Below are 22,724 nucleotides of genomic sequence, written 5' to 3'. Positions count from 1 at the left end.
CTACTTTTTAAATAAAAAATATCTCTGATTTTGAATCAAAAGGATTACTGGGGAGCAATACTTTTCACATAAAACAGAGATAACCCAAACTGAAGGCTGTTTGATGAGGAAGGCAAAGGTCATTCATGAATTTGACAATTTTCACTTAAGATCCTCCCTATTCCTCAAATTCATCTGAAATCACCTCCAATATGGGCTTTCTCTTGACTTCCTCCTAATAAGGCAAAGCATTTCCTCTGCCTACTTATTCAAATTACTTAAAAAATTGAACAATGATTATTTAATAATAATATTTAAAACAGTACAGCTAGTTGGATCAAGTAGAAAATCTTTTTTATGATAATGAAAGGTGGTCACAGGTTGTCAATATGTGAATGCTTATTAATTTTGAAAAAAGTATATAATATAAAGCATAATTTTTATAATTTCATACCTTTAGTACACCTTATTCTCATAACAGCTTCAAATCCAATTTTTCTTGTGAGATACCGTTTTAGATCTTTTTGTAACTTTTCTGCTTGCGACGGATTGTGAGTATAGTGGAAAGATGGGTAATAATAGATGCACCCTGCAGAATACTTGGACATGCAAGCTTTAGAGAGAAAAAGGAAAAGTATTAGCTACTGAAAATGATAACATTTTACTTGTCCAACAGCAGTACAGATTCTGTATTATGAAGAAATCTAAGTTATAATGAAAAAAAAACATACAGTGGTCAAAAATGGGGATAATATATAAATCTGAGAAAGATATATTTATAAAACATTATATTAAGTTTACTGTTGAGCAGAATGGTAAAAGAATTGTATTTAAATAAAAACAACAACCCAGATTGGCATTTTATATTTGTATAGGGTTAGGGTTTTTTTTTAAAGTTTAGTGGTAATTTTCATAGACGTTATCTAATTCACAGGTCTTTCTCCCCAAACAACTGAGAACTCTTAGTAAAGAATTTACATTTAATTATATGCTAAAAATGTTTATGTAAAAACAGATAAATACAATGTTATCTCCTTACCTAGAGAAGCGAGATCAGAATACTGTGAACTTAAAAGGAACAGATCCACTGCAGTCTGCTGCCCTGAGCAGTCTAAAGCGAGTTTCTTATAAAAATCAGTTGCAGGGCCAAGATGTTGTACAACCTAAGTCAATAGGTCATAAAGTAAGAGCTAGAAAATCTTGAATTACGCATATATTTCTGTCTGTTACAATCAGGAAGAGAATATTGTCTGTCCCCCTATCAAACTATGGATTTTTTTTTTTTTTATGTCTAGGTAGCTGGCATAGATTTCCTATGAGAATAATCACTAACATTTATAAAAGCACATATAGGGCAGCATTGGAGAAGGAAATGGCAACCCACTCCAGTGTTCTTGCCTGGAGAATCCCAGGGACAGGGGAGCCTGGTAGGCTGCCGTCTATGGGGTCACACAGAGTCAGACATGACTGAAGCGACTTAGCAGCAGCAGGGCAGCATAGATGTCTTATATAATTAAAATTATTTAATCCTCATAATAATATATATTTCACAGAGTTAACAACATTTTACAGATGAGGAAACTGAGGCAAACAAATGACTAATTACATAGTTATTGAGTGGTAGATGCTGGAATATCCAAGCAGTCTGGCTCCAGAATGAGTGCTGTTACCAATTATTATATGTATATTGTTACACAATAACAGGAGAGACTAACAGATTAAGCAAAGTCTTTCCAGTTGGTATCAGGACACTTAAGCTGAGGAGATGGCACTAGAGAAGAGTTAAGAATGCAAGAGCCAGGCTCCAAGTTCTTAATTATTTCACTACATTGCACAACAAAATGTTTCAATTATAGTGTATGATTATTATATTAGAGTTTAAAACAGAACAGACACTTAAATTCTTGAGTCTCAGGCAGATAGACAATACTTCTAAGAGTTACATGAGAACAAAAAACCCAAAACTGTATCAAAGAAATCAGTAAACACTGCTTTTGTTCAGTATTTCATAATGGATTATGATGGATCAACGCACTGGATAAAGCTAGCTGTACTTGTTGATGAGTTAAAAAATATACTTGTCCCCAGTTTATTTTGAAATTAGCTTCTTTCTCAAAAGCAATTTAAAAACACAATTTCATAAAAAGTAAAATACGGTGCTATTCAAAAGTAAAACACAGTGCTATTCTTCTTTAGCAAATTGGTAAAGAATAAAACAGTAGCAATCCTTACTGGTGCCCAGAAGGTCAGAGTCCTTAAGAGTACAGGTTGATTAAAAATCCCAATAAGTAAAATAAAATAATAATGTTAAATACAGTTTATACTCATCGATCCAATAATTTCACTTCTAGGAATTTATCTTAGGGAAAAACTGAATATGTGGCCAAAGATTTACAACACTATTAAAACTGTTTAATTCATACTCATAACTAGTTGCAATGGACATTTTCATATATACAAGTTGAGGTCAGACAAAACTTATTTACAGAACAAAAACGAGTATTTGAAATTGGGGTTAAAATACCCTGACCAAGACTTCACTGTAAAACCCTCGGAACATTCAGCCTCATTTCACTCTTAAACAGCAAGAAGGCAATTAACAAAATCATGTTTCTCACATTTACTAAAAAACCTTTCTTAAGTAGAATTTTTAGGGACCTCCAAAAATGCTCACTATGAGTAAATGCTCACTTTAGTGAAAAAAGTCAACAAAAAAATATAGTATATATGTATGATGCCCAACTGCGCTTACTTATATTTATTTAACTACTATTATCTTGACAGTAAGATAACCGATCATCTATATGTTTGCACGTTCCATGTTTTATACAGTGATTTGTATTACCTTCATTAAAAGTTTATTAATATGTGCATATTAAATTACATCTCAGATTTAATAAGTTTTATCAATTGTGAAATAGAAAAGAACACTAGAGTCAGAAAATCCAAGTCACATCTTTACCATTAAATATTTATTTAACTTTTGGCAAGACTTTAATCTGTTTCCTCATCTGTAAAAAAAGGCTTATAGTAGATAATTTCTAAATTTCTATGACTCATAAACAAAATATTAAAAAGAACACACTGCAACACAACAACAAAATGGTAATTTGAATTAAACTCTCTTACCAGTTGTTTTTTTTTTTTTTTTACTATCAAAGAATTAGAAAAATAGACTAAAAAATAATTAAACAAGTCAATAGAGGTAGATGCCATGATCTTGAATATAAGAGAGGAACTAATATAAAATACCTTTGTGCTTGATCTCTGATTAGGATCTTCTCTGGACTGCAGAAGTCCTGCCCCCAAGGAAGGTAACTGTGTCTGAAATACAGACACACGGCCACCTGTTGGAGACATTAATTTAAAGGCAGCCTGGAGAGCAGGACCCAGGGCACTGTGTGTTTCTCTTGTATTGGTGAACATATTTGGTAATGCATTCAATAAGTCTTTTATAAGCTGGGAAAACAAAGATTAAAAGTTGAATTACTGAGAAGGAAGGGCAATAGTCTTCTTTAAAATATTCCAGAGTACAGTATATGCCACTACATTTTGGAGGACTGTAAAGTGAGTAGTCAACAGATACGCTACCTACATTGTTTACTGCAATGTTAATATATACCAAGGAAACACATGTTCAACATTACAATCAGTTGAAGTAACAGAAATACTTTAATACTTAAAAAAAAAAAAAAATTCAATCTCACCTCTTTACTTTCATATAGATTCACAAGTAAGCTATCCGGAGTAGGTAGAAAAACATCTATAGGGAAAACATATATTTTAACCAAAATATAAATAAACTCAAAAGAATTTTGAATTAAAAAAATCTTAGTTTTCTAAGTCCATACATATAAAGGGTATGCACAATATTGCTTTATTTAATATATATCCTCTGTACATATCATACATGTGTGTGTGTGAGCATGTGTAAGTACACATACGTAGGTGTAAAAAACTTTGACTCAAGTACTTTCCAGGAAAGCAATTATTTTAAAACAAATATCTAATGAGCTAAATTATCTGTACAGCATTATGACAAGATGTATTGTAAAAAAAAAAGTATCCTTAATTTCAAAATTCTGTTTTATTAATAGAGTTTTGTTTTATTCACTGCTTACCATCTATATCAGATACAATCAACATTTGAGGCTGTGATAATCCTTCTTGCAAATTGTAGAAATGAATAGTGCTATCAAAGGTCACGAATCCTATTCTTGTTCGTGAATCTCCAGGGAGCCTAAAGATAAAAATGATAATTTTAAATTCAAACTGCTAAGTGACATATTCTATTTTAAAAAAAAAACTAATAATAATTGTTTATGTTTTTATATACAGGACAGAATAGTTACCCCTATCTAAACCAATGCATATCAGAAAAGAATAAGTATAAAACATTCCATTTTCAGATGAAACCAGACATGTTTAGAGTTCATGCCTCTGATAACATTACTATCTTCAAATAATAAATCAAAACTTAAAATGATATGCTTAAAAAACAAAGATTTCTTGCTAACTTTCCTCTGAAACAAACTCTTTTAAGTAAAAATTGCTCATATTTTCAGTTTCAATATTACAAAAATCATGTATGTTGTTTCAGTATTTTAAGGACAGATTGACAAAATGAGTACTATTCAAGAAAAGATTTTAACATGTAAAATTTTAAATAAAAACCACATTCAGAAACATCAAGACATTTTATCTATGATCACTCTTTTAAAAATTTTCTGAGTATTCAAGTATTCAAATTTTCTGTCAGTATTCAAGTCAATAATATAGCAAAGAATAAATAACCATTTAAAGTCTGTCAAAAAAAAAGCTATCTTTATTAATAAGATAGATGCCTTGTCTTACAAAAGTATCAGTATATTTCTAAGTACCATCATGTTAACTGCTATAATTTTTACATGTAATTTATTACAATTTTTTATGTAATTTATTGTTTTAGCAATGTCTTTAAAGATATTTTTTAATATTACAGGATGCCAAAACAGTGTGCATCAAAGCAAGCAGCACTGTGATTATTATGAAGGATCAATCAGGCTACTCAGAGGCTGATTCATGACACTGTAAAGCAGAAACTAACACAACACTGTAAAGCAATTATATTCCAATTTTTAAAAAAGGCATTTCAGAACACAGAAAACAACGAGTTATGTAGGTGTTTAGCTTAGCAATACTGGTCAAGGTTTATCTTGTTTCTACAGACTAATTTCTTCACTTCTTTGAGATTTCTAAGGTCACTGATTATTACAGTCATTTGTTAGCAATCACAATGGAGACTACATACCTCTAGGCCAAAATACAAAGCTGAGCTAGAACCGCTCCAGCATCAAATTTCCTTTCTCAAAGTTATATACACAGCCCTTTCCAAAAGCATGATAATATCTTATTGCTATCCTATAACCTTTACTTTTTTACTTTTCTGATACTTTTAATTTCCACTTTAATCAAACATATACACTTTAAAAACTATTTTTCATTCCCAATATTATCTTTTTGGCTTTCCATAGACCATTTAATTTGCAAATAATCACTTATCTTTGCTGAAAGTGAAAAGTGAATGTGTTTGTCTCAGTCGTGTCTGACTGTTTGCAACCCCATGGACTGTATGTAGTTCACCAGGCTCCTCTATCCATAGAATTCTCCAGGCAAGAATACTGGAGTAGGCTGCCACTTCCTTCTCCAGGGGATCTTCCCGACCTTGGGACTGAGCCCTGGTCTCTTGCACTGCACTGGCTCCTATTTCTAATGCTGTATCATCAAATACCTTCCCAGCAAGCTAACTCTTCAGTCTTAACAGCTATTTCTTTGCAGAGCGTCTTCCTTTGCTACTCACTGCTAAAGTCATGTCTGAATTAAGCACTTGTGACTTAAAAAGGGCAAATGCTTCAATCAAGGACAAAAATATGAAATCACTAAGTTACTAACAGAAACTTAAAGCAAATCATTTAATATCTCTGGATGTTTTTAATCTTGAATGTTTCAATGTTATCAGTTTAGGCACAGGCCAAGATCAGTGATATGCAATTATAGTGACTAGAGCTAGCACTCAACAGAATAAGGACTCTCAAACTCAAATGGAAAATGGGAGAGAAGAACCTTTTGGAATTACCAAGTACTTCTGACAAAACATTCATGTATTTTGAATATTGAAATATATTTCAATATATATTGAATATATATATTATATATACACAATATATTCAATATATATTGACTATATATATTATATATACACAATATATATAATATATTCAATATATACTATATATAGAATTTATATATATTCAATATATATTCACCCCTACACCTCTACACAAGTCCAGAACCACTGCAGTAGGAAGCTACTATTACAAACAACCTGAAGTCATACTTCTCACGGGTGTTGGAGTAGAAAAAGAAATGTACAAACAACTTTGTTTCCCAGAGACCTGGAACATCCACTTTTTAAGTTAGTTAAGGGTCTCCTTCGTGATTAATACTGGTAGATAGACTAATAAGTTTAATCACCTTATCCTATACTTTGTTTCCCCTTTCACCATAAAGCTTCTTACTAATGTGCCAGTTCAGTTTCTGGCTTCTTAAAATATTCAGCACAGTATCAATTCCCTCTTTCCCTTTATCTGGCTCATTTTCTCATTAGCACATCTGAAACTATCTTATGAAAAACTTCTTGCTCAGGCATAAATTACAGCTCGATTTCTCTCATCCAGATCCTTGATACCCTGGCTAGGTTGAGTTTTCTGGATCTAAGTGCACAGACTGCTAAGTCAGGGGGATAGTTAGATAAAATCTAAATTCCTAAGTATTAAAACTATTATGGTTTTAAGATTCAGATATAAAGTTATAAATCCAAATAATATACATAGAGCTTTATTCTAAAGTAGATAGGATGTACTCTTTTAGTGATAAATGAAATCAAACTTAATAAAAGTCAACCCCATAAATTGCTAATAAACACACTTCACATTTTATACATTTATACACACACACACACACACACACAATGAGTAAAAAAAAATTCTTACTTGTCTAGATTTTCTAACAGTGACTGGCACAAAATTGTCAAATATCCAGCTTCTACTGCATTATGAGACACATCTAAAACAAACAAGTAAACTGCAGGTTGAGGTGGACGGAGCTGAAAGGAATAGAAATAATGTAACATATTTAGTAGGTATAAGTCATTCTTTTTATATCACAACTAGTACTGGATATTTACTGATTGTAATATATATATATGTATCTACACAAATAGAATCAATATTTTATAAGATCTTAGGTAATGAAAATGGCATTCCTTTGATTTTTTTTCTTTTAAATTTGTTCATGGATTAAACATGATTTGGCAGTAATTACACAGTAATGGTTAAGCAGATGGGCTAAATGTCTTCCTGATACAGTAATAGCTGAGATATCTTTCCAAGGAAAATTAAACATTTATTATTAAATATTAACCTTTAAACCCTCTCCCTACTCCTAAAAATATTTTACTTTAAACATTTATATTTTTAAACCTGACAATCATTAGTACCATTGGGTCACCTGATGGCAGTTGAATCCCAAGGGTTAAGTGCTAAGTGCAAAGCAAGTTCTTAAAAGCAATTTTTGACAAAAATACGAGTTTTTCTGTTGAAGGATCTTAAATACTAAATGGTAAAAAGAATATTTATATTCATTACAAGCAAGTAATGAAATCAAAATGGCAACAAATTGTAGATAATTAGGAAACATATTTCTTAGGAAACATTTCTTAGGAAACATTTCTTAGTGATGTAACTGCGTTCTTTTAGGAGATCAAGTAATCTTTACAAAGATACAAAGAGTTAACTATTTGTTAAGTACAAGGTTTCAGCACTATTTCAAAAAAATCATACTATGGACAATTTAAAAATTTAGACAAGAATTCACTTAAGAGTAAACTACCAAATGACCGATACAATTGCACTACAGGACTAATTTTAATACTGAATAGTTACCATGTAATCTGAAGAAGCAATGAACTCCACTGTTGAATTCTGAACTTCTGGCCGTTTATGAGGCTCTCCATAGGATCGAGTAAGGGGATTATACATAAATTCTTCAGGAACTAGAAAAGATTAGGAATCCAGTACAAAGTTAGTAGCACAATTTCTAAATACATATATATGCCTAGAAATAAATACCTCTCTCATTAATATTTATGAAGTTTATAAAAGCTTTGTGAAGATCTAATGGTTGCCAACAAAGGTCCATCTAGTTAAGGCTATGGTTTTTCCTGTGCTCATGTATGGATGCGAGAGCTGGACTGTGAAGAAAGCTGAGCGCCAAAGAATTGATGCTTTTGAACTGTGGTGTTGGAGAAGACTCTTGAGAGTCCCTTGGACTGCAAGGAGATCCAGCCAGTCCATTCTAAAGGAGATCAGCCCTGGGATTTCTTTGGAAGGAATGATGCTAAAGCTGAAACTCCAGTACTTTGGCCACCTCATGGGAAGAGTTGACTCATTGGAAAAGACTCTGATGCTGGGAGGGATTGGGGGCAGGAGGAGAAGGGGACGACAGAGGATGAGATGGCTGGATGGCATCACTGACTCGATGGATGTGAGTCTGAGTGAACTCCAGGAGTTGGTGATGGACAGGGAGGCTTGGTGTGCTGCGATTCATGGGGTCGCAAACAGCTGGACACGACTGAGCGACTGAACTGAACTGAATGGTAAAAACTAATCCCCTAAACCTTCTTTAAAAAAACAAATCAGGAGGACAAGAAAACTTATCTTCTGAAATCAGATGAGAAAACCAGGACACAAGTAACCTTGCTTCTTAGGCTTATGTCCTATTTATTATGTCACATGACATGGGAAAGAAATCAGAAACACGGATTTGAAAGCAATCATCGTAAGAGGATCTAAGACATGTCCCTGAAGGGGACAGCAGAAGCACATGCACACGTGTGTCCACACACACCGGCAGAGATCTACACTGAGCTGAATGAACCACATGTACAGAAAGAAGACAACGTAAACCTGTCAGGGTCAAGCATGATTAGTGCGCATGCTCTCATCTGTCAGAGCTGCACTGCTGCACTTCACTTCTTCAAAAATAATCTATGAGTTCTTTTTACCTTCTCCCCTCCCTGTCGCAGTCCGCATTATCAATTATCCCCTTGGCCAGCCAAAAATGAAGTGTCCCTAGCCTGCATTCTCTTCATTAAAAGTGTCATGAAAGTTTATAAACAGTGAGGAGACACCAGATAATAGCAACAATGTCAAAATGTCTAAAATAATCTAAGACACGTTATTTTAAGAATCTGAGGGACTTCCCTGATAGTCCAATGGCTAAGACTCTGCTCCCAATGCAGGTGGCCCAGCTTTGATCCCTAGTCCGAGATCTAGAGCTCACCTGCTGTTAACTAAAGATTCCACATGCCACAACTATACATCCTCAACTAAGACCTGGAACAGACAAATAAATGAAACAAATATTAAAAAAGAATATGAAACTCACCATCATTAACTCTATAGCACAAATTGCATTTCCATCTACGTTGATCAATGAAGGATACAAAAGGGTTGATATATGTTCGACAAGATCGGCACCTCACAATGGTATTGGATGTTATCACTGGCAATTGCTAGGAAAAAGAATAAAGATGTTGTAGCAGAAAAAACACCCCAGAGGAAAAATGGACCACATACTGCTCTGCTCCCTATGCAGAACAGAAAACACATTTGTGTTTTGAAACGGAAGTATTTTAATAAATTCCAGTGGTGCGCTGAGCAACATAAGCAGCTATCAAGTTTCCCCCTCTTCTGACACAAACTGTAAAATAACACTAAATAAAGCCAAATCAAATGTAATGAAAGTTACTGGCAGAGAAGAAAAGTCTGGTTGGCCAAGATAATATAATAACCTCAGCTTATCAGCTAAACTGATAAGAAGCAAGAGTGAGAAACTCCTAGTGTATAAGATGTCTGTCTTTGCTGCCTGACTGCACCTGGTACCAGACTCCAAGGCCCTGCTCGTTAGGCAACCATAGAGCCTGGATGGGGACCACGGTCGCCAGAAACCAAGGACAACGTGCCTTAAAGACAGTACAGCTCTCAAGGCTTAGTGTGGGACAGGAACTTTATACATAAGTAACTACATGTTATTTGTGAAAATATCAGGAAATATATTTAACTGAAAATGAGAAAATTAAAAATTACCCAGAATTCTACATTCCCAAGGAAGTCACTGCTTCCAATTTAGCATTTACACTTCCAGAATCTGGGAAATTACCTATGTTGGTTTAGAAATAAAGGCTGCAATTTTATTACAGCTGGTCAAATAGTACTTACTGAATGAATATAATGAAGGTACTTATCATATATTATAATTATTTTATTTTCTATTTCACTTGAGGAAAGAAAACTCCACAAGGAAGCTTAATGACCTTTGTATCCTCAGCACTCAGCATGACAGGTAATCAAAAAATATTTTTTGGTTGAATGAGAGCAAAAGAAACTCATTAGCAATAGAGGGTAAAAAAACCACAGTTATAAAGAAGTATGAGGGCGAAATACAACTTATAAAGTATAAATAAAATGTATCTGATTAAATGTTTCTTCTGAAGTTTAGGAATTTTAGTTTAAATACAATATACTTGCATGAAATACCAGAATATGTATAAAAATCCAGCATGCTAGGTATTATGTCAAATAGACTATGGAAACTTTAAAAAATAACATTTTAATTCAATAGACTTCAAGAATTTAGACTTTATTATTACAAGGGTTACTTGATTGATACAGTTGGGAACAATTGTATGGTTTTCCTCCCTAACTGTGCACCGCTGGTGGTATTTCCTTTAGGTTTAAAAATAACTGCTAAAGTTTGTTACCTATGGCCATTCCACAGTACCACTAAAACTACTACTTTTTCCAAACCCAGCTCAGATCTCATTGTTGTAGAAAACACCTGCTACTGTACCCAGAGGAAACCCCTCCAGTACTGTGTTCATTACCTAACTACGTCACAGATTCTGATTAGTTACAGGTATTAGTCATCTTGCACCGCAATTATCTGCCTCTATGTTTTTGCTCCTGTCAGCAGGTGACAGAAAACGTTTGTTGTATCGAAACTGAAATAATTAATTCTACCTTCAATAAAACGAAATAAACATTCTAAGAAAATATACAATCCAAACATCTTGCACATAAGTACAGAGGTCAACACCCACAAATACCTTAAAATATGTTACTTTACCGTTAGGTCTCTGAAGGGATGTAATAACAATCCTAAAGGAAGCTTAGCTTTATTCAGTAACGCCTGTGTCTGTGGAATATTTGTTAAAGTACACCGAAATGAACTGTAAAGACAGAAACAAAAGGGACTATGTTAGCTATCAGGAAAAATATTAATACTGATGTGGATACTTGCAGACAGCTAGACAGTCAAGAGGATACGTGAAAATCACTGGACATACTACAGAACTATGAGGGTCCTGATGACTTAACAGGTATATATGTAATTTATATGTCAAAAGATGCAAATTAAGGACTCAACATTTTCATGGCGAAAAAGTACAACACACTCAGGAAAACACAGTAACTCTAGTATGACCATCAGGGCGTGAACAGGAGGGGGCAGAAAACATGAGTGAAAAGGTACTTTTGCATCTTAAGGATGCGGCTCCTGCTCTACTGTGCATCCTTCACCTGTTGAATGCCTCCTTTTTCTAAGACTCATCAGAGTTCTAGCTTCCTGTGAAACCACCCTCACCCTGATCACAAGTCAGAAGGAAAGACTTCTTCCTCTGTGCTCTGAGGTCTACTTATGCTTCTATGGCATCAGTTAGTCTGACCTGCTTTAGTTGTGCACCTTATCTTCTCTATCAGCAACCTTTTGTTCACTGTGTCACCCCAGCACTATTCCTCTCACAGACTAGTGCTTGAGATCAGTAGACACAGAATCAATAAAGGAGCAACCAGAGATACAAAGCAGAGGTGCTGGAAACGGTGACAGGAATTTTAAGAAGAGTGGTTGACAGTATGTAGAGATAATCCAGATATGGGTTGACTCCACACTGGTGAGTTCCCCGAACACACCAAGCTGGTTTCTGCTTCAGGACCACTGCATTTGTTGTTCATGCAGCTTAGCATTCTCTTTCCAGAGTCACATTTTGCTCTCTCATTTCATTCAGACCTCTATTCAAATGTTAACTCCTTGGGAAAATCTATCCTGACTCTTCAATTAAAAGTAATCAACCTCAATCCTTTCTATTCCCTACTTCAGTTATTCTGAGATTACAGTGCATACCCATTGGTTTGATTATTCACAGTGTGTCTTCCCTAATAGGATACAGGCTGTACGAGACTGAGAACTTTGTTTGGTTTACCGCTTCATTCCCAGCACCTAGAAACAGTGTCTGGCACCTAATTTAGAAAGCATTCAGTTCCAGTGGTCATGTATGGATGTGAGAGTTGGACTATAAAGAAAGCGGAGTGCCGAAAAATTGATGCTTTTGAACTGTGGTGTTAGAGAAGACTCTTGAGAGTCCCTTGGACTGCAAGGAGATCCAACCAGTCCATCCTAAAGGAGATCAGTCCTGAATATTCATTGGAAGGACTGAAGCTGAAGCTTCAATACTTCGGCCACCTGATACGAAGAACTGACTCACTGGAAAAGTCCCTGATGCTGGGAAAGACTGAAGGCAGGAGAAGGGAACGACAGAGGGTGAGATGGTTGGATGGCATCACTCACGTGATGGACATGAGTTTAAGCAAGCTCCAGGAGTTAGTGATGGACAGGAAAGCCTGTCATGCTGCAGTCCATGGGATCGCACAGAGTCGGACACGACTGAGTGACTGAACTGAACTGACTGAAATACTGAATGACTCATCTTAATATGCAGACACAATTACTATTCCTGTTATACAGTTGACAACACAGATTTGAGACACTGAGTGGAACCACGATAAGTACCTAGGTCTGTCAAACTCTAAATCTATGCTCTAAAGCCTAATACTCTGCTATTTAGGTACGAGGTATTTTATGTATTTTACACATAATTGAGTAGAAACATAGAACTATTCCCTATTTATGTGATCTCTTACACAAAAACATATACTGTATTTACCTACTTGGCGGGGGGCAGGGGGGGTGTGCTTAATCATTCATAGTACAGGGCCATAATTCACATACTTATTGACCTGATAGCAACTTACACGTAGTTTGGGCAGCTACTTTCAATCTGGTATCAATGGTTATGCATTTTTATAGAAATGGTCTTGGCACTACCTTAGGCATTGACTGGGGACTGGTGTAGGGTGTGGTGGAAGAGGTGGACCCTCAAAGCACCTCCATTTTCTGTTTCCTGTATTAGAAATCTATGTAAGACTCTGGTTAAAAAGAGAGGAACTTGTTAGCTTTTTTTTTTTTTTTAAGCCAGAAAACTATTGCCTTAAACATACATACAGCTTTTTAATTTTTTTAAGCTAGAAAACTATTGCCTTAAAAATACATATATATATGTTGCCTCTAAAGAACACTAATTCTAATGCAAGGAAGACAGTGTTGTCTGTGAATCAGAGTTTATGAGGAGAGATTCCAGAAGCAGGACGGTGTCTGGGTAGAGAGAAACATTCTAGACTTAGGAGACAGAAAAACAGAAAGCAGGCACTAACAGAGAAATTTTGGTTTGGGGGGCATTGCGAGCTGAGTAACAGAGCTCAGCATACACCAGTGGCTTGTGGCCATCAGATGGAGGCTGCCAACTAAACTTCTCCGTGAGGTGAGGAAATACTCAATAAAGAAAATCCAAATCAATATTCAGGCTAAATAAATGGATAAATACACATTGGGGTAAGGGTCTTCTCATTCAACACTAAGTGGGAAAAGAAAATTTTGAAATAAAACTACTTATCTAATCTGTATCCTTTTCAAGCAGAGATTGAATTGCATTAAATTAAGATTTCACCTAATTTAAAAGGCATCAGAAGTTACTACTGGTGAAAAGTGAGGAAAAAGAAATTTAAGAAAAATATAGTTAGATTTGGGTTTCTAAAACCCTTCACTAAAATAGAATAAACTTTCCCTAGCATTAGATAATAGGGAATTATGACTTGATAGCAACAAAGGCAATGGCAACCCACTCCAGTGTTTTTGCCTGCAGAATTCCAGGGACGGGGGAACCTGGTGGGCTGCCGTCTCTAGGGTCGCACAGAGTCGGACACGACTGAAGCAACTTAGCAGCAGCAGCAGCAACAAAGAGGACAGGAACCGATGATTTAAACTAAATTTTACATCTAGAATTTCTACACAAACTAAATTACAAGAGTTCCCATTAAGAAAACTTCCAGTCAAGGAATTAATACTCACAGTATTTTTACTATGTTTGAAAGTCATGTAATGTTTTTGACAAGGTTTTACTTACTAAAGATTATAAATACTTACTCTGGGCTACAGTTTAATTTCTTGAGGTCTAAATTCAAGTTGGGTACAGGAGCCCAAACAGGAGTCATAGGTAAAATATTCCTCTCCTGAGTAAGGTTGACAGGTCTCAAGCTTTCTGGCTGTGAAGAACTCTGGAGACTCAATCCTCCCAGACTGGAGGACAGCTGGTTCATACCAGGATACTGCTGAAAGGGCAATTTGAAACAACACAAAAGAACAATGTATCAAACCTGAATACAATTTTTATACTATGTATAGGAAATTAACATACAGGAAAGCAAGAAGATAAAATTTGAAATCTAGCTTTGTAACAGAAAAACCTAATTGGGCAGCTCAGTTTAAAGCACTCTTTAAAAAACTCAAAGCAAAAATACTGAAAAAATTTAAACCTTATGTGAATGGTTAAACAACAAAATTTCGACAATGCTTTTCAACATCAAGAATTTGGTTTCTCTGAATACCTTTCATACTGGAAAGGCAGGATAAATGCTTAAAGTTTTTCAATTTTCACAATGTGTTGCTGCCATAGGAATGATAATGATGTTCCATGAATTCTGCTTGCTTAGTTTTTGTTTCCTTTTATATTTTTAGTATTATTATGAAGTCATGGCTCTTATTAACTGAGAGTGACTTGAACTGTAGTTACTATTCGCTCTGAAGCCCACACTACCCAATCTTTTGCCAGTGACAGCCCCCTGCAGCTGATTCCAGTGTCCTTCTGATATGAACCCGTTGTCTCTGTTAGTTTCCTTGTTTTCTGGCATGACATTCTGTATCACTCCCCCTTCAGAACTGAAATTAGCCATTTATCCAAAAAAGATTCCTGGTTCCTTTTAAATTGGGATGGTATCTAGAGACCATAATCTAGATAACATTGTTATTGTGTTGTTATTACTTCCAGACTTCTACAATAGAGACAGAAATCATAGAAGAAAAAAAAAAAATAATGAGTTCACACTGACATTTCCAATTCAATTTTAGGTAATGGCATTTTAATTTTTTTGATTTTATGCCTATATCGCTCTTCTCTTTTGCTGAAAATCTTGAATTCTAATGGTAACAGCCTTATGCATATGTGCTCAGTCAAGTCCAACCCTGCATCCCCATGGACTGCACCTGCCAGGCTCCTCTGTCCTGGAATATTCCAGGCAAGAATACCGGAGTGAGTTGCCATTTCCTCCTCCACAGGAAATTCCCAACCCAGGGATCAAACTCCATCTTCTGTGTTGACAGGTGGGTTCTTTATCACTGAGCCATCTGGGAAGCTCTGATAATAGCCTTATTCGTTTCATCCTACAATATCCTAGATAGTTCCAATATAACAACACTAATATTATTATAAGTGTAAGGTTACTTAAAGATTTCTTTGTAGTTCTTTTGTCCTTAGATTATTTTCCATTCAGAACATACAAAATACTGAGTTTTAAGATTTGTTAAAACAATACTTTTTTCTATATCAGAATGTATTCAATTTGATAGACTGGTTCACTTCTTTTTGTTTGATTTTAATTTTCAAGGATTGCTTTCTATCTTTCATTCATTTTATGTTTTTTTGAATAAAATTTATGTAGTTTTAATGTCAAAACTTTACAATAATTCAGAAATATCTTGTTTCACTCTTGATCCCTCTCCCTAAGCTAACTATTAGCTTTTGGTCTTACCTTCCATTGTCTCTTCTTAATAATACAATATAAACTAATATATATACTGCTCTAAATGTGACCTTTTCACCTAAAAAAAAGTGCTAGCAGTAACTCTACATCTGTATATAGAGATTCTCCACATTCTTTTGTATAGTTATCAAACACTCCATTATGTGAACATACTGAGGAATTCCAGCTAATCAGTACAGAATGATAAAGTCAGGAAAATCACTATTTTACAACCCATATGGGAATAAATGATACAAGTAATGGTCATCTGGAATAGATGACAAACAGATACCAAGAGATGAGTGAAAGCTTAACGAGGAACTTCACAATGAAAAGATCAGGCTGTCACCAAATGAACCCTCTAATCTATCTTAGCACCACTCAAGTGAGATACCCAGGTATTATTATGTTGTACACAGAATCAGAATATATATTTTGGCTTACAAAATAAATAAATGAAGTAATATACTGAATTTAATCAAGCCACTGGATCTAATTTCTAGTCCACAGAAAATGAAACAGAGGAACAAGTCAAATGATACCACAAGAAGCAATTAGTCAAATTCAGAATGTGGGACAGTCTATAGATCAAGAGACTTAGTTTTTTTCAAAAGATCAAAGGCACAAAAAATAGGGGCAGAGTTTTGTGTTAGAGTTAAAAAGAGAATTAAGAGACATAACGCTAATACAATTAGTGAGTCTTGATTTGAACAAACCAACTACAGAATAGCAACCTGGAAACTACCAGGCAACTCTGAAAGCTGACTGAATTTTAAACGACATTTAGAAATTACTGTTAATTTTGTTGGCTCTAATAGTGGTATTACAGTTTGCAAGAAATTATCTTTTTCATCTCCCTGCTTTGCCCTGCCCAGGGTTAGCTTTAAGACCCTCTGCAAGAAAAGGGTGTGTGTGTGTGTGTGTGTGTGTGTGTGTGTGTGTGTGTGCATGTGTGTGTGCGTGTTGAGGATAGGTAAAACAAGTAGAGCAAATTGTTGATAGTAATTGAAGCTGCTGAAGCTAAGCAAAAGGAAAAAAGCCCTGCATAATAAAAGGGATTCTCTGAGTTTACAGTAGAGCTGTAAAGGAGGGGAGAAAAATGATTATATGAATTAGTAACAGTGTATAAGAGAAAACCCCAAACAGACCCAAGTTTAGGATAAGAATTTAGAATTTAAATTTAAGAATTTAGGATATAAAATAAAGGTAGAATATTTAATCAATAAGAAAGAACAGATTATTTAATATCAGTGAAATTAGAACTATTTTGGAGAGAGAATGAGATTTATATTTATATACCAAAATAAAACCTTAAAAGATGCAAAAGTAAAGTCACCAAAGAACTAAAATATACAGAGGGAATTTTTCCTATCTTAATATTGAAAGACTTTTAAGGATATAAAGGTAAAAACAAAAGAAATTATAATATGACTATATAAACATTTCTCTAATGTATTAAAAAATATTAAAATTGAAAACAAATGTCAAGCTGGGGGGAAAAAACTATAATATAAATTAGACAAAAAAAGGTTAATGTACTTATTACAGACAGCTTTTACAAACCAGAAGGACCTGAACAGAATAATGGTGAAAGAATATGAACAAGGATTTCAGTAAAGAAACACAACTAATAATTATGACAATAGTAAAACATTTTTGCTTACAAAAAAATAATTCTTGGCATACTGAGAAGTGCAGTCATAGACACTTTTGCTAGGAATATTAATTGGTACATTATTTCTTCATATCTGAGCACCAAAAACTACTGTCTGCTAGACATCTCCACTTGGATGTCTACTGGGCATTTTAAATTAATCTGGAAAAGTTGATTCCCATTTCCAGAACTATTCCTCTGTCTTTCATCTAAATAAATACACTACCTTCTATCCAGCTGTCCTGCCAAAAACCTAAGAGTTATCCTTAATGCTTCCTTTCTCTCACCCACCACATCAGTCAAAAGATATCCCTTATCCATCCACTTTTTACTATCTCTGCCAATGCCACCTTAGAACAAAGCATAATCATCTATTTCTGGGATGATGCAAAGCTTCCATCTGTCTCCCTGTTTCCATTTTTATCTTTTCAAATACTCCCATCCCTAATCCGTTCTTCACTTAGTAGCCAAATGATTCTCTAAATACATAAACCAGATTTCATTCCATTCCATAAAATCTCCTATGTCTTTCCTCTGCACTGGTGTAAAACTCAAGTTTCTGACTATGGTCTTTCCCAAACTCTCTGATTTTATTACTATTATTCTTCCTTTTGCCAGCTGAGCTAGAGCCACACTGGGACTTCAGTTCTGAAACACGTCAAAGTTGCCTCTGCCTTACGTTTCTGTATATGTCTCCTCAGCCTGAAATTCTCTACCCTCATATTTATCCTTGTCTGGCTTTTCCTGTCATTCAAATATTAACTAAACTTAACTTCTACAGTGAGGGCTTTCCTGTTTACTCTATATACCCAAGCCCTGCAATTTCTTCAACTCATCTTGTTTCACAGCATTTGTAATTGTTTGAAATCAGCTTGTTAATTTATGGATTTACTTTTGTCCTATTGGTCCAGCCTTCCCACCAAGTTTCTTGAGAGAAGGAACTCGGTTTTGTTCACTTGGCTTCCTCTAGTAGCCTCAGTGCCTAGAGTAGGGCTGTCACATAGAAGAAACTCAGTTTTCACTGAATGCATAAGCAGGGAGAAATTCTAAGGTATTAGCAGCTGTGATTGACTAATCTTGCCTGAAGAAATTTCATCTAAGGAAATAATGAGACAAATGCACAACGGTCTGTGCACACTCGTACATGTTGATTTTGACGCTCAGTTATGACCAATAGCAGTAGGCTGGGCGATTATAAAACATTACACGGCTATTAGAGGAAAGGTATAAAATAATATGGAAAGGTTCCCTCTCATGCTGTTCAAGGATTTTTTAAAAAAATGTAAAATGAAGCTCATATTTATCAACTTGTCTGTGTAAATAAGTCATTTAGATGCCCAGCTCCTTTACTGGCTTTCTCCCCTAGATGCATATAGCAAGAAACCTGGAAGGACAAACTGCAAGTGTTACTGTTTATATCTTGATGGTGGGAATACTGGCTGGTATTTATTTTCTTCTTTTCTGCTTATCTGCATCATCCTACAAGTGCTCATGCACCGCTTTTTAATTTTTTAAAAAAAGCCATACTGTATCTGTATCTTTTTTTTTTTTTTTTACATATTCACTAAAATATATATTTTTAAAGATTTAAAAAAAATTTTTGGCTGTGAAGGGTCTTTGCTGTTGCACATGGGCTTTCTCTAGTTGTGGTGAGCGGGGGCCACTCTCCAGTTGTGGTACAAGGGCTTCTCACTGCGGGGGCTTCTCCTGTTTTGGAGCACAGGCTCTCAGCACCCAGGTTCAATAGTTGTAACGTACGGGCTTAGTTGCTCCTTGGCATATGGGATATTCCTGGACAAGGGACTGAACTGTGTCCCTTGCATTATAAGGCAGATTCTCAACCTCTGAACCACCAGGGAAGCCCTAAAATATTTTTCTAATTTTTCTCTTAAAATTAATTTATTTTTTAATTTTTAGGGGGTTTTTTTGGGCCATACAACGTGGCTTGTGGGATCTTATTTTCCCAACCAGTGACTGAACCTGAGCCCAAGGCAGTGAAAGCACCAAGTCTCAAACACTGGACTGAGGGAATTCCCTTCTTTTTAAAACATCAACTTTTTCTGTTTTTCAACTCTGAAAAATGAATTTTAAGTTTTTTTCTTCCTCGAAGGGCAACCACTGGGGTTTCCCTCTACTTAGTAAAGGTCATCTCAAATACATGAATACCAAGAAAGCCCTTAAGATTCAGGGCCCTCCCACTGGGTTGTACTAAATGCAATATTTAGAGTCATTTCAATTTTACTCCTTGTAGCTCAGCTGGTAAAGAATCTGCCTGCCATGTGGGAGACCTGGGTTCGATCCCTGGGTTTGGAAGATCCCCTTGGAGAAGGGAAAGGCTACCCACTCCAGTCTTCTGGCCTGGAGAATTCCATGGAATGTATAGACCATGGGGTCGCAAAGAGTCGGACATGACTGAGTGACTTTCACTTTCACTTTTCAACTTTACTACAGAAAGCTATTTAAAGTAGAATACTCCTATTCTAAATAGGACTTGAAAAATAAATGGCTTCTTTTAAAATTAGCTTGTTAATGTTAATATTAGATTAAAATCTATAATCTTTTTTTAAGTAGACAGATAAGAATTTAAATGCACATCCTTGCTATGTACTTAAATCATTATTGTCCACTTATCCTGAAATGGAATTCCATTTGGACCAATATAGCCCTAAAGAAAATCTAACAAAACGGAAGGCAGGGAAACCTGAACTAACCAACCATATTTCTCCAGTGCCTTTCCCAGTCTCCTTCTTCCTTCAGTACTTTAATTCTAAAATTAAATTCCAGGAAGAAATGTTTTTTTTCTTCTCTAATTTTCATCAGTTCACCATAAGATGAGATCTCTGTAAAGTCAGTCTACTGAGAGCAGTTTTTTATTATAAGTAGAATGCTTTTGTCATTTAAACTGTTTCCTTGTATTTTACTTTCTCTCAACAAGTATAAATGCAAAATACTTATTGTTCTTTTAATAAACTGCTAGGGTATTTAAGAGGTAACTCCATGAAAGGTCAAGTCAAAAATAATGAACAAATGTATTAATGAGCATTTGTTGAAGCTTTTACCAATTTTAGTTATACGTCACAGAGACTTCTTCAAGTTGAGTGCTGAAACCAAAATCCCAAACTACATTTATATCATGTCAGTTTTTGAGAAAGCCAGCTTAGTAATACAAAATTTAAAATAAGATTTAATTTCCTGATCATAGAATGAATATCTGCACATTACAGAGGCTCTGAAAAATAAAAGTACAAGGCAGAAAAGAAAAATCAGTTTTATCTTCTTCTCTGTATACATACACACATAAACACGCACATACAAACTGGAATCAAAGTCTGTGCATGTTTAATCTAGGCTTATCTATATTAGCACCTATGATCCATTTGAATCACCAGGGACTTGTCAGAATTGCTACGTTTCACAATTTTTATAACTTTATATGACTAAATACATACTTGAGCATACTGCTGGAATCCAGAATACACTGGACTACTGGGGGGTCCTCCAGAATTAAGTGGTGCTGTGGCATTCTGATACCCAGGCTGAAGAGTCGGATAACCATACCCAAATGGCTTAGGCATTTTTGAAGGCTGAGGAGCAGCTGGAGCTGGCGCTGGAGCAGGGTCAGGAGCGGGGTCAGGAGCAGGACTACTTGCTGATGAGGAAAGCACATCTAACAAAGGAAAAAGCACGGTGTTTACTGAAAAGCAGCACTCCACAAAGACGCCCGGGTGAGCCACTACTTTTGACACTTTCCTTTATTAAAACTTTTTATTATGAGAAATTGTGACTGTACACAAGAATGGAACAAAATAATAAACCCATATATCCATTACTTAGCTTTAAATATTTTGCTAATCTTATTTCACATGTTCCTACTCCATCTTTATTTTTTTTAACAAATGTATTACAGGAAAACTCCATCTTGTATCATTTCACTGACACATACTGCAGCTGATATTACTAACAGATAACATATTAAATGTATATAATAAATACAATATAGAATATGTTATAGTATAAATATATATTTATATATATGAAAAGTTATTTTTTCCCTTTATTCTCTCAGCAGAAATGGGGCTAAGAAGCAGAAAACAAAGCAAAGCAATAAAAAGAGTGTCAATTACTCTCTTCTCCAACTTGCTTTTTTATCTGACCTTGACATTTATTTAAAAAAAAAAAAAGACCCATGGAAGAAGTGGCCTATCTCCACAGTCCCCCAGAAGTCTGCTTTATTTTCAGAGGCGAACTGTGAAACTATGAAAGACAGTGTCTAGAACAGTGTCCGGCTCCTAAAACAATGTCTGGTATATAACAGAGGCCAAATGAGATTTAATGAAGGAATGCTTTTCCTTCATTTAAATTTAAAACAGAAACTAAAACTTGATGAAAACTGTAGGGGAAAAATAACTGTAGAAAATTGAATTATCATATATGAGTAACATCAACAAAAGAAAGCCTATTACTCTACTGCACAAAACCATTATTAACATTTTGTTATCCTGTTAGTCTTATTTTTAAAGTTAAATCTAAAATATATGTGTATTTTACACTGTTATATTTAAAAGGACCTACTGAACAGCACATGGAACTCTGTTTAATGTTATGTGACAGCCTGGACAAGAGGGGAGTTAGGGGGAGAATGGGTACATGTATATATATGGCTGAGTCCCTTCCCTGTCCGCCTGAAACTCTCACAACATTGTTAATCAGCTATACTCCAAAACTAAATAAAAAGTTTTTTTAAAAAATAAAATATATGTATTTTAATCTGTTTTTCATATAAAAATTATATTCTTCACTAGCAATCAGATTCTGCAAAAAAAATTCTTAAAAGCATCTGACTTTAATAAATTTATTTTTTCAAAGTTTACTGAGGAATCCCATCCTTATACTGACTCTATTAGCTCTCATTTTTGAAGAGACCTTCCTGGACATTCTTAAAAGGACAAAAGCATCAACGTCATGTCATTTCCTTAGATTTCCTGCTTGTCTCTCCTGACGGTGATAGGAATAGAAGTATTAAT

At 34.9% G+C, this 22,724-nt stretch overlaps 1 protein-coding gene across 5 annotated transcripts in view; it reads right to left on the bottom strand.

The window, feature by feature from the left end:
• SEC24B (SEC24 homolog B, COPII coat complex component) overlaps window positions 1-22,724 on the bottom strand; it is an 80,059-nt gene that overhangs the window by 8,295 nt on the left and 49,040 nt on the right. For 3 of the 5 annotated variants that reach the window (XR_008716877.1, XM_055587941.1, XM_055587944.1), the window contains 11 exons: window positions 21,150-21,367; window positions 14,395-14,579; window positions 11,206-11,308; window positions 9,466-9,592; window positions 7,962-8,071; window positions 7,011-7,123; window positions 4,101-4,219; window positions 3,687-3,742; window positions 3,232-3,438; window positions 1,019-1,142; window positions 434-592 (listed from right to left, as the gene is read on the bottom strand). Coding sequence is in view for 4 of the 5 variants with exons in the window: in XM_055587941.1 (XP_055443916.1) it covers window positions 434-592; window positions 1,019-1,142; window positions 3,232-3,438; window positions 3,687-3,742; window positions 4,101-4,219; window positions 7,011-7,123; window positions 7,962-8,071; window positions 9,466-9,592; window positions 11,206-11,308; window positions 14,395-14,579; window positions 21,150-21,367 (1,521 nt within the window). In the remaining variant the exon portion in view is untranslated. The remainder of the gene's footprint in view (window positions 1-433; window positions 593-1,018; window positions 1,143-3,231; window positions 3,439-3,686; window positions 3,743-4,100; window positions 4,220-7,010; window positions 7,124-7,961; window positions 8,072-9,465; window positions 9,593-11,205; window positions 11,309-14,394; window positions 14,580-21,149; window positions 21,368-22,724) is intronic. The other 2 variants (XM_055587943.1, XM_055587945.1) reach the window with 1 other exon arrangement.

The sequence above is a fragment of the Bubalus kerabau genome, chromosome 7 (assembly GCF_029407905.1).
Source record: "Bubalus kerabau isolate K-KA32 ecotype Philippines breed swamp buffalo chromosome 7, PCC_UOA_SB_1v2, whole genome shotgun sequence".
Taxonomy (NCBI): Eukaryota; Metazoa; Chordata; class Mammalia; order Artiodactyla; family Bovidae; genus Bubalus; species Bubalus kerabau.
Note: the sequence above shows the minus strand (reverse complement) of the source record. Positions and strands in the feature narration are given on the sequence as shown.